Genomic DNA, 12,043 nt, shown 5'->3' with positions numbered 1-12,043 from the left:
GCTCTGGACAGTTCCTGATACAGACAGAGGTGTCAGCAGAGAGCACTGTGGACAGAAAAAAAAAAAAGAAATCCAAAAACAAAAGAACTTTCTCTGTAATATACAGCCGCTAATAAGTATTGGAAGGATAAAGATGTTTTTAATAGAAGTAATTTACAAATCTGTTTAACTTTCTGGCACCAGTTAATTAAAAATGGGTCGGAGCAGCAGTGAGCTGCAGTACCAGATGCAGCCACTATAAAATGTATGGCACAATGAAGAGGTTGAGGTGTTTGGTGAAGCTGTAAACCAGAGTTTCCCAACCAGGGTGCCTCCAGCTTTTGCAAAACTACAACTCCCAGCATGCCCGGACAGCCTTTGGCTGTCCAGGCATGCTGGGAGTTGTAGTTTTGAAACAGCTGGAGGCACCCCGGTTGGGAAACACTGCTGTAGACCATGTAGATCAGCTTACTGGTTGGAATATCCGGAGTCTTGGCCTACCATATTGGCAAGCACCAACAAGAGAAGTTACCTCCATCTTCTGCTATTGCTAAATATCAGGACGTGTCTTCATTTAATTATTATTTTTTTTTTTTTTCAGATGTTTAAGCAAATGTTGTCAGAAAAACAGACCAAGTGGGAGAACTATAAGAAAGAAGGCTCAGAGCGTATGACGGAACTAGCAGATGTGTTCTCTGGGGTTAAACCTCTCACCAGAGTGGAGAAGAATGGTATGATGGCGCTAAAGTTACTGTTACCAATCATCTCAGGGTGGTGGGTACAGGGAACAGAAACAACTGTAGAAAATGTCTCAGTATTGGGTCTTTTTCGGCTTTACGTTACTGGTTTTGCGTCAATGAACATAAATGGGTTTCCATTCACTGACCACTATCTTAAAGGAGATGTCTAGTGCAGACTTTTCCTATTCCATCCTGCCTGGGCTGCAAAAAAAGAGAAAACAAACTTTCACTTATCTTCCTACATTCCCCCGAGCTCCGCCACAGCTGATCGGTCAGCCGGGTGTCTACTACCTACTTCCCTTTAGCCTTGTACGTTACACGGCGCTTCAGCCTATCACCAGCCGCAGCGATGTCCCGCCTTGGCCGGTCATAGGCTGAAGCGCCGTGTGACGTATCAGGCTAAGGGAAACAGGTAGTAGACAGCCCGGCCAACCAATCAGCTGTTGCGGAGCTCCGGGGGAACATAGGAAGATAAGTGAAAGTTTCCCCTGCAGATGTCTGTTGTATATAAATATGAAAATAATTTTTTCTCTATCGGCTCCAATGGGGGACACAGACCATGGGTGTATGCTGCTGTCACTAGGAGGTTCGACACTATGGCAACAAGAAAAGTTGGCTCCTCCCAGCAGGGTATACCCGCCCACAGGCACCTGAGGTAATCAGTTTTAGCTTAGTGTCTGAAGGAGGTGGACATGGTCTGGATTTCTCCAGACCAGGTCTTATGTTTTATTATTTTCCGAGTTAGGGATGTGTTAGATTTTTTTATTCCATTTTCTTTCCTGTTTTCAGGTGGGGACTCAGGAACTGCGGCTCACTGTTTCCCCATTGCGATTGAGGGGGCACAGACATTGCGTATATGCGTTGTTCACCCCCTCTCGCCAACGGTCAGCGCCTGGGTTTGTACCTCATGGGTCCGGGTCACCCTATCTCCTTGCTCCCTCATGGTAGCTCGGCATGATGCAGGTGATAAAAGCTGGCTGAAGACTTCATAGGAAGACTTCATGAGGTAAGTTCTTCTGACTGAGGTGAGTATATTTCCCTTTCTCCCTTAGGTGCTGATTTGCAACATCTGGAGACCCTCAGTTTTTGGCCCACCTTTCAGTGGCAGTGGCAGTTTGGATGGGGCACAGCTTTCTACACTTTATTATATATATATATATGTGTGTGTGTGTGTGTTTGTGTGTGTGTGTGGAAACGACTGTGTGTGTGTTTTTACATTGAAGCGGCTGACAGCCGCAGCGTTCTTCTATGCGGGCGCTCTGAGCGCCGGCTTACTTTCACTTTCAGCAGCGGCTGCTGCCGGCAGCGTCTAGTCCGCTCAGTTCCCCGCGAGCGCACATGCATTCGCGTGTGCGCTCGGGGCAAGGAACGGGCGCCATTACGGGACTCCTTGTTAATACTTCGGCGGCCCGGTGCGCTTTAGCTCCGCCCACCCAGGGCCGCCGAAGCTTCTTAGGGCCCGAACCGACCACCAATCAGCGCTGTGCGCACGATTATGGTGGCAGGGGCCAATCAGCTGTGCCCTCTGCTCCTAACACGCCCCTCCCTTGCTATTGGCCGGCATTTCTCCTCTCTGACAGCCTGGAGACCACTACGGGTTCGAGTCCTGGGGTGGGACAGAGTGTTACAGTGTTGTGGTTTAATTTTAAAATAGGCCCATTGTGGTCTATGGGGATCTCAAGGCATGTGAAACAGTAAGATAAGCAGACTGTATTAGCAACACAGTGGAATGGAACACAGTCTTGGGTGAGAGAGGCCCAGAACGGCCTCCCTCTAAACAGTTAACTGGAGTGTTAGCCACTCCTTTAATCTGTTAACACTGTATCTCTAAACTGTCTGGTTCTGCTGAACCACTTGTTCTGCCTGCTCCACTGCTCCCCCAGACCCCCCTGCTACTCTACCCCGGTTGTTCTTCCAGACCCGGTGGGTTCGGCCGCCCCTCCAGCCTGGGTTCCCTCCCTCTCCCAGTCTATATCCGACATGGCTCAGGTCTCCCGTTATGTGGTGACTGCCTTGGAGAGGCCCTCCCTACACCGGCCCTCCGGAGGGCCCTGCTCTCCCCCTATTCTGACGCTCTCTCAGCATCATAGGGGTGTGTCATCTGACTCATGTCACGAGTCTTCTGGCAGGCACGGGTGCTCCCCTCGCAGGATCGCCCCGTTACTCCGACCTGTAGCAAGCGTCACTCCTTCTAGAGAATGCTCCCAGGGTTGCCGCTTTGGCTCTCCAGACCCGCGTACCAGGTCCGTCTCTCTCTCTTCCAGGGCCGCCTCACACGTTCCCATTCACCTGGAGAACTTGTGGAAGAAGTTTCTGGTTCGGCCTCCGACTCAGAGGACCGCACGGATGTGCCTAATGTGGTGTACTCATTGGTTGCGGCCATAAGGGACACCTTCCAGCTAGAGGACCCAGGAACTTCGGAAGTGGTCCAGAAGTTTCCTTTCATCGTGCCCGACCTCTTCCAGGGCTGCCTCACCTCGTTCCCATTCACCTGGAGAACTTGTGGATGAGGTTTCTGATTCGGTCTCCGACTCAGATGACCGCACGGATGTGCCTGATGTGGTGTACTCATTGGTTGCGGCCATAAGAGACACCTTCCATCTAAAGGACCCAAGAACTTCGGACTTGGCTCCAGAAGTCTCCTTTCTTTGTGCCCGACCGGCACCCAAGACTTTCAGCTCTCAAGCTGAATTTTACGTCCTGCTGGTATCCGCCTGGAGGCACCCTGACAAGAAGTTTCAGGAAACGAAGAAGGTTCAAGCGTGGTATTCCTTCGCCATGGACCTCCTCTCCAACTGTGGATCCGCCGGTCTCCTGCCTTTCTAAGGCGCCTACCCGGCCGCTGGCTAATGCGGCTGCCTACAAGGATCCAGCGGACATGAAGGTGGAGGCTTTGGCAAATTTTGCCTTTTGAGGCAGCAGGTTCTTCCTGTTTTTGCTTCTGCCTGGGTGTCAAGCCCTTTCAGTATGGTCTCCCAACTCCGCCAGGGTAGTCTTCAAGATCCCTCCGGGGTATTTCTTTAATCTGGCTCTCCAATGCTCCGCAGATGGAGATTTTCTGTGTTCTGCTTCCATGCGCAGCCACTGTGCTGCCTTTGCCACAAGCTACCTAGTAGCCACTGTCCCTCCATGTGGCTTAAAGCCTGGCATGTGGACGCCACCTTCAGGAAGTGATGCGGTGGGCGGAAAAGAGTGCTTTATTACCTCTGGATAAGGCTCACAGAACCGCTTTCCGTCGTAAGTCCTCCTTCCGGTTCTGCGGACCTTAGGTACCAACAAAGGGTACCAACAGAGGGTCCAGCCAGGCGCCTTCTCGGGAAGAGGGCTCCCTCCTTCTGAGCCCGGTCCTCCCAGAGGTCGGCTATCCATTCCGGCCGTTTTGCGGCCCCATCAGGCACCCGTAGGCCTTCCTCGGCCTGAAGGGTCGCCCCCACCCGCCGACCTTTCTCGGGTGGTTGGTCGCCTCTTACTCTCCGGGATGCCTGGACCATGCAGCTCCTCTTTTTTTTTTTTGTTAATCCAGGGAGTAATTGTCCCGGTTCCTTCAGGGGAACGTTTTCGAGGTTTGTTCCAACCTCTTTGTGGTCCCCAAGAAAGGCGTTTCTGTTCGCCCAGTCTTGGTTCTCGGGTATCTCAGCCAGCGTCTTGCTTTCCCATCCCGAATGGAGTCTCTCCGTTCGGTGCTGGCGTCCATGGTTCAAGGGGAGTTTTTCGTTCCTCGGTGGACTTCAAGGATGCCTGCCTCCACATCTCATTGTTTCCCGGTCATCAGCGGTACCTCCGCTTTGCATTTCCGGACGGTCGTTTTCTATTGTGGCTCTCCGTTTCGGTCTGGCCACTTCTCCGCGGACCTTTACCAAAGTCCTGGCGCCTGTGATCGCCCTTTTATGGACAACAGTTGTTTCCGTGATTCCTTACTTGGACAACCCCCTGATCAGAGCCCCAGCCAGGGCCCAGATCCTGGAGAGTCTTTGTCTTAACCTCCAGAACTTGTCTCACTTTGGTTGGATGGTCAATTGGGACAAGTCCAACCGCTCTCATGGGGCTCCAGTTCAACGCGGCCTCTGCCCCCTTTTTCGACTCCGCCGACCGATCGGCTGACTCTCTTATCAAGAGTCCGATGACTTCAGCACCCTGCTCCAGTTTCCATTCGCTTTTGCATGGATGTCCTGGGTCGGTTGGCGTCGGCCGTGGAGGCTGTGCCATTTCCCCAGTTTCATCACCGACCTCTTCAACTGGTGATTCTCTTCCGGTGGGGCAGGTCTCCATTGTCTCTCGACCGCAAGATTGTTCTCTTTTGTCAGTCTTGTCGGTCCCTTCTATGGTGGCTTAGTTCCCCCCTGCTTTTTTTTGGGAACGCTAGTTCTTGCCCCTCCCTGCCAGTCTGTTGGGCTGGGGAGGTGTTTTCAGGGACCGGCCGGTCTGGGGTCTTGGCCCCCCGAGAAGCCCTTTTCCCCTTCAACATTTTGGGGCCTAGGGCAATTATTTCTTTGCTTGCTTCTTGGGAAATTCCCTTATGGGCGGAACTCAGGTTTCCGGCCATCTCAGCTATCTTCAGTCCGGCTGTCCCTGAGATGTGGTCTTCTCGGCCGGTCCTCAGTCATCCAAGGCCAGTGGTCCCTACATCCAGGGATGTTTGCAGTGATCTGCACCCCCTGGGGCGCTCCAGTCGTGGGTCTCTTGTGTCCCGCCACAACCGAAGCGTTCCTCTCTCTTGGTCGGGCTTTGCCCTACCTTATCTGTTTAGTGGTCGGGCTTTGCCCTACCTTATCTTTTTCCTCCCCTTCATCTCTTTTCGGGGTCCTGAGGAAACTCACAGTGGGGCGTTTCCGCCATTCTCGTGGCCCAGCCTGGCTCAGGTGGGCGTGGTAAGTCGTCGTGGTCAGGCTCCTGAACGACTTAACGCTGCGCCTTCCCTATCGTCCAGACCTCTTATCTCAGGTCTCCTGTGCCACCCCTATTTACCGTCTGTGCTTTTGACAACGGTTGAGACAGCGGTTCTGAGGACCCGCGGTTTTCTCTTCCCAAGTGGTTCACACCATGCTGAGGGCTCACTAGCCTTCCTCTGCAAGATTTACCACCATACCTGGCGGTCTTATTTTTGTTGGTGTGAAACTCAGCCTTTTTCTCCGGTCGTGGTTTTCCATTCCCGACCCCTTTCCAGTTGGGGCTGGCCCAAGGGTAGGTTTTCAGCTCCCTTAAGGGTCAAGGTTTGGCTCTTTCCATTCTGTTTTCAACGTCCTCTGGCGTTCAATTATCATGTCCGAACCTGGTTCAGGGAGTGGCACAAGCTGCCCCACCTTATTAGTCCCTTTCTTTCCCCTGGGACTTATACTTGGTCTTAGGTGCCCTGCAAGGCGCCCCCTTTTGAACCTTTCTGAGACATTTCTCTTCGCCTCCTTCCCCAGAAGGTGGCGTTCCTTATTGCTATTACCTCTGTTAGGAGGGTGTCAGAGCTGGTAGCTCTCTTATGCCGTTCTCCCGTCCTGGTTGTATACCAGGACAAGTTGTTTTCCATCCAATAAGGACACTCATTTTCATCTCAATGAGGACATCGTCCTACCATCCCTTTTGTCTGGCCCCTTCTCATCCTGGAAGCGTTTGTTCCAAATCTGGTTGTGGTGAGGGCTGTTCGGACTTATCTCTCAGTCACTCTTTCCTTTCGGCAGTGTGACTCCCCCTTTTTTGTTCCCGGAAGGTTGTCGGACAGGACAACCTGCTTCTACGACCACTATTTTTCGGTGGATCCGGTCTACTTTTTCGGGAAGCTTACTGCTGCAAGGGGAAGATCCCACGCTTCAGGGTTTTGGCTCATTCCACCCGTTTTTTGGGGCATCCTGGGCCCTCCGCTATGTGGCTTCGGCCTTGCAGTTCTGTAAGACGTCCGCGTGGTCATCTTTGCACTCTTTCTCAAGGAGCTACCAGGTTCATACCTTCGCATCAGTTGATGCTACTCTGGGCTGTAAGATGTTGCAGACGGCGGTGGTCCCACCGTCCACCTGTCTGATTCCTTCCCCACCCAAGGGATGGCTTTGGTACGTCCCATGATCTGTGTCCCCCAATGGAGCCGATAGAGAAAAGGAGAAGTACCATTAAATGCATAGATTATGACACTGAGGCCAAACAGTACCCACACTCACCGCTAATCTAGCATCTTCAGGTTCCAAACGTGGACATCACCCGGCGGGGCTCCAGGCAGGGACGGGGGGCGCTCAGGAAGGAGGTGAAGCGCTTTTCTTAGCGTGATGAAGCGCTTTTCTTAGCGTGAAACCGCTGGCAGTCGCCTCCTTCCTCAGCACCACCCGTCCCGGCCTGGAACGGGCTAATCAAGCGTCTTCAAGCCCCGTGTGATGTCCACGTTTGGAACTTGAAGACGCTTGATTAGCAGTGAGTGCGGGTACTGTTTGGCCTCAGTGTCATAATCTATGCATTGAATGGTACTTCCCCTTCTCTTTTCCCAGCACCTCCGCACGCAGTCTATACTTTACACTAAGGACACCTGTCTGTTCGCTATACTATCAGTGAGTACTGCTGATGTAGGGCATTTCATTGAAAGCGGTGCCACCTCAGAACCTCTTGTATTTGCATATAGAGAAAAGGAGATTTTTTTATGCTTACCATAAAATCTTTTTCTCGAAGGATCCATTGGGGGACACAGCTCCCACCCTTTTTTTCTGGTGTTCCTATTTCAGTTATCTGTCCGAGGGTGTGTTCAGTTGCCTTTTCTTCTGATTGCTCAGACAGTTTGGGGTTTTTCTCTTGACCTGTCGGTCTTCTCCTATTGCTCTGGGACTAAAACTGATTACCTCAGGTGCCTGTGGGCGGGTATACCCTGCTGGGAGGAGCCGACTTTTCTTGTTGCCATAGTGTCGAACCTCCTAGTGACAGCAGCATACACCCATGGTCTGTGTCCCCCAATGGATCCTTCGAGAAAGAGATTTTACGGTAAGCATAAAAAATCTCCTTTTTTAAAGGAATTATGTACTAAAACTTATCCCCTATACAAAGGATAGGGGATAAGTTATAGATCGCGGGGGGTCCGACCATTGGGACCCCCCCAAGTTCTCCTGAACGGGGCCCCGGCAGTCTGCTGGAAGGGGACATGCCGACCCCCTCACAGAGCGGAGGCCGACACGGCCCCTCCATGTATCCTGCTTGCAGCAGACTGCTGGGGCCCATTCAGGAGATCGCGGGGGGTCCCAGCCGTCAGATCTGTAACTTATCCCCTATCCTTTGGATAGGGGATAAGTTATGTTTTGCTGCACTACTCCTTTAAGGGTAGGGTCACACGTAACGGGTCCACAGCGTATTTTATGCTGCAGATCCGCCGATGACCCACCCTAGAGTGAGCCCCCTGCCTGTGCTCGTGTATCTGCTCATAGCAGCAATCTGCTGCTAAGAGCAAGCACACAGGGATCTGCGCGACTGTAGTAAACTGCACACACATGCACAGTTTACTGCCGCTCGCTGCCTTGCTCAGTTTAGTACAGTCGCGCAGATCCCTGTGTATGTGCTCTTAGCAGCGGATTGGTGCTATGAGCAGACACACTGGCACAGGCAGGGGCTCACTCTAAGGTCGGTCATTGGCGGATCAGCAGCGTAAAAAATCTTCTTTTTTGAGATGTTAGTGGTGAATTAAAGTGTACCTGTGACTTAATAAAAAGAGAGAATATGTTTAGTGCGCTTTTCTCTCGGCTCGTCCTAGCGATCAGTTGGCGATCATTTCTCCACGTATCGATAGTTTTTTATTTATTTTTTTATTTTTTTAAGTCACAGTTCCCATTTTAGCAATGAACTACAGTGGATTTATTGCTGATTCAGCCTTCACAATGTAACCTTCTCCCATTCCGCCATAGAAAACCTGCAGGCCTGGTTTCGGGAAATCTCCAAACAGATCACGTCCTTAAACTATGATGATTCCACAGCTGCAGGCAGGAAGACTGTGCAGCTCATACAAGCCTTGGAAGAGGTAAGATCTCTCTGATGTCTCAGTCTGGAGATGAATTATTGTGTCCTCTCTCCTGAGATTGTCTCATCTGCTGTGTGTGGCTTTTTTTTTTTTTTTTTTTTTTGTTATTATTTACTGATTTGTTTAACACAGCTGGGGAGTCCTGCATCCCCTTATCACTTATAGTAAAATGCTGTTAGTCCTGCAACTCCTGATAGAAAGTGCCTGTGATGTCCATTACATTGGGGGCATTCATCATTGTAGGTGTAAGTGAAGCATTTTTCTACACTTTTTTGTGTCCTGGTAGTGTGTAGGAGCACCAAAGAGCATTTGATAAATTTTGTGCAGGTCACATTTTCTGAAATTTCACTCTTCACACCAAAAAGCAAAGTTAAAGGGGTTATCCACCATAAGATGATTTTAGTACATACCTGGCAGACAGTAATGGACATGCTTACGAAGCATCTGTGCTTGTCTTGGGGCTAAATGGCTATGTTGTGAGATTACCATATCTCTGTGGCTAGCTTTTTGTGAACTGGTATTTCCTGTTCTAGTTTTTCTTTTTTGCCTACAAATCCCATAATTCCATTTTCCTCCCTCCCACACATCAGCCCCCCCCCCCCCCATTGAAACATAAATTAGCTGCATCCATTCAAAATACCTGTGGTTTTCAATCAGGGTGCCTACAGCTGTTGCATTAGTTGCAGACTGATCTTTCTCTCACCAAGCGATCCCTCCACCCATTGAAGCAGACAGGCTCCCTGTCATCAGCTGACTAGTGAGTCAGGTCTCGGCCGCATTGTAACCTGGGAAAAATCTGAGACAACAGTCATTTTGTATGCTGTTAAAAATAAATATTGGGGTGAAAATCACAGACGAATTGTGAGAAAACCATCACACACAGGTACAGACACTAAATTATGAACTACACTAACTTTACAGCCCCTGTAGCATAGTCAAATAAAAAAAAAATTCTGGAATACCCCTTTAAGTCTGGGCTGGTGTAGTTTAGAGACTTTTTCACAAAAAGGCGCCGTTCACAAAACCTGTCCAGATCATGCGTATTGCCAAAATCCAGAGGATTGCAACTCAAAATCAGCAGAAATGTGTAAACCAAAAGGCACCAAAAAAAGGACACTTGCGCCAAAATAGCGCCAAATATAGACAAAAAAAAAGGGTAAACACAATGATAAATGCCAGCCTATGTGTTATCCAGGATAAAAAGACTCACAGTCTTTCTCTAGAAGTAGATGGAAAAAAACTGGACTTGCAGGCATTTTCTATCAATCTATTATCTAAACAGTTTTGTACATAAAAATACTGAATCAAGGCATAGAAAACTATAAGGACAAAAGGGATCCAGCTCACAGGAATGAAGAGGGTAATCTTTTACTAGCTCATGTTAAAAGCATCAAAAACAACCACAAAAAGGGGGAGGGGACACACACCCCTAACCATAAAAACAGTACGCCGACGCGTTTCAAGCTGCTGGAGAGCTCTTAGTCTCTGAGCTATGACTAAGAGCTCTCCAGTAGCTCGAAACGCGTCGGTGTACGGTTTTTATGGTTAGGGGTGTGTGTCCCCCTCCTCCTTTTCCCTTTTTGTGGTTGTTTTTGATGCTTTTAACATGATCTAGTAAAAGCTACGTTTTAATTACCCTCTTCATTCCTGTGAGCTGGATCCCTTTTGTCCTCATGGTTCTCATGAGGCTACCCTCTCCTTCTCTACCCACTGACACAACTGATAGTTTTAAAGAGTGTTTATAGGGTTTTTGTTTTTATATTGAAATACTAATAAAGAAGTTAATTTTTACGGGGGGTTTCTAGTAGGGTTTTCCCCGCAAGGGGGTCCATAATATGCTACGTAGTGGATGGTGAGTTGAGCATTTTCCTTTTGCTGTTGTATACATAGAAAACTATATATCCCAGAACTCTTCATCTTTCCCTTTATACTATACCATAAGTGATCACTATGACCTTTCTACAGGTACAAGAATTTCACCAGCTGGAGAGTAACCTTCAGGTGTGCCAGTTCCTTGCAGACTCCAGGAAGTTTCTGCATCAGATGATTCGCACAATAAACATCAAAGAGGAGGTGCTGATCACCATGCAGATCGTGGGGGACCTGTCCTACGCCTGGCAACTGATAGACAGGTAAGAAGGATGGCCTGATCTACAGTGATCCCTCAACTTACAATGGCCTCAACATACAATAGTTTCAACATACAATGGTCTTTTATGGACCATTGTAACTTGAAACCAGACTCAACATTCAATGCTACAGACAGTCCAGATCTGTGAAACATGTCACTGGCTGGAAGATCTGACCAATCAGAATGGACATTTCACTGGTAACACACCTGTATTACTGAAGTGCATGCACTGACTGGTGTCTGGTAGTGCCCCCTACAGTACAGGGAGGTATTACATGTTCTGTACTCTTTACCTGGGCCAGGGTTAGCTGCTCCTTTGGACACCAGGTGAGGACGGCTCCATGTTACTTTTTTAGGACATTGTCTGTACTGTATAGTACCCTGAACAAGCTCCAGTCCTCTACATAGACCAGTGTTTCCCTAGCAGGGCGCCCCCAGCTGTTGCAAAACTACAACTCCCAGCATGCCCGGACAGCCTTTGGCTGTCCGGGCATGCTGGGAGTTGTAGTTTTACAACAGCTGTAGGCTCCCTGCTGTGGAAACATTGACATATACAGTGATTACAGCTTCCAGCATATCCTACTTACTTTTATATATAAGGATTTGCTTTATCTATATTAGTTATCTACTTATTTTTCTTTAATCCTCACTTTTTCCTTTTTTTGGATGACATTTTGGTGCCTTTAGAACCAATTACCAGGTTTCCATAGAGTTTTGGTCTCCACATACAATGGTTTCAACATACAATGGTCGTCCTAGAACCAATTAATATTGTAACTTGAGGGACCACTGTATTTTGGTGTTTAATTTGGCACTGTCATTTAAAAAAAAAAAACTCTTGACATGTCACAGACGTTTTATAAGAGCACGGTGGCTTTACTTCCCAGCTCTCTGCAATCTTTGTCTCACCGTCCTATAGATGTATAATGGAGCAGCGAGACAAAGATCACTGAGAGCCGGAAAGTAAAGCGGCTCCTGCAGGTTATCCTGGCTTGTTTTCCTGAGCATGTCAAAAAGATGGAGGATGAGAGTACAATGGCGACACTTTATGTATGTATGTACTTAAAGGGGTTATCCAGAAAAAAACTTTTTATATATATATATATATATATATATATATATATATATATATATAATCAACTGGCTCCAGAAAGTTAAACAGAATTGTAAATTACGTCTGTTAAAAAATCTTAATCCTTTCAGTACTTTTTAGCTGGTGAAGTT

The 12,043-nt window shown here is 48.7% G+C and overlaps 1 protein-coding gene across 2 annotated transcripts in view; it reads left to right on the top strand.

Annotated features, from left to right (window-relative positions):
* WASHC5 (WASH complex subunit 5) overlaps positions 1 to 12,043 on the top strand; it is a 78,593-nt gene that overhangs the window by 31,059 nt on the left and 35,491 nt on the right. For both annotated transcript variants that reach the window (XM_056522740.1, XM_056522741.1), the window contains exons 11-13: positions 581 to 710; positions 8,576 to 8,688; positions 10,654 to 10,820. In XM_056522740.1, coding sequence (XP_056378715.1) covers positions 581 to 710; positions 8,576 to 8,688; positions 10,654 to 10,820 — 410 coding nt within the window. The remainder of the gene's footprint in view (positions 1 to 580; positions 711 to 8,575; positions 8,689 to 10,653; positions 10,821 to 12,043) is intronic.

The sequence above is a fragment of the Hyla sarda genome, chromosome 5 (genome assembly GCF_029499605.1).
Source record: "Hyla sarda isolate aHylSar1 chromosome 5, aHylSar1.hap1, whole genome shotgun sequence".
NCBI lineage: Eukaryota > Metazoa > Chordata > Amphibia > Anura > Hylidae > Hyla > Hyla sarda.
The sequence above is the reverse complement of the archived record's forward strand: the minus strand, read 5'-3'. Positions and strand labels throughout refer to the sequence as shown.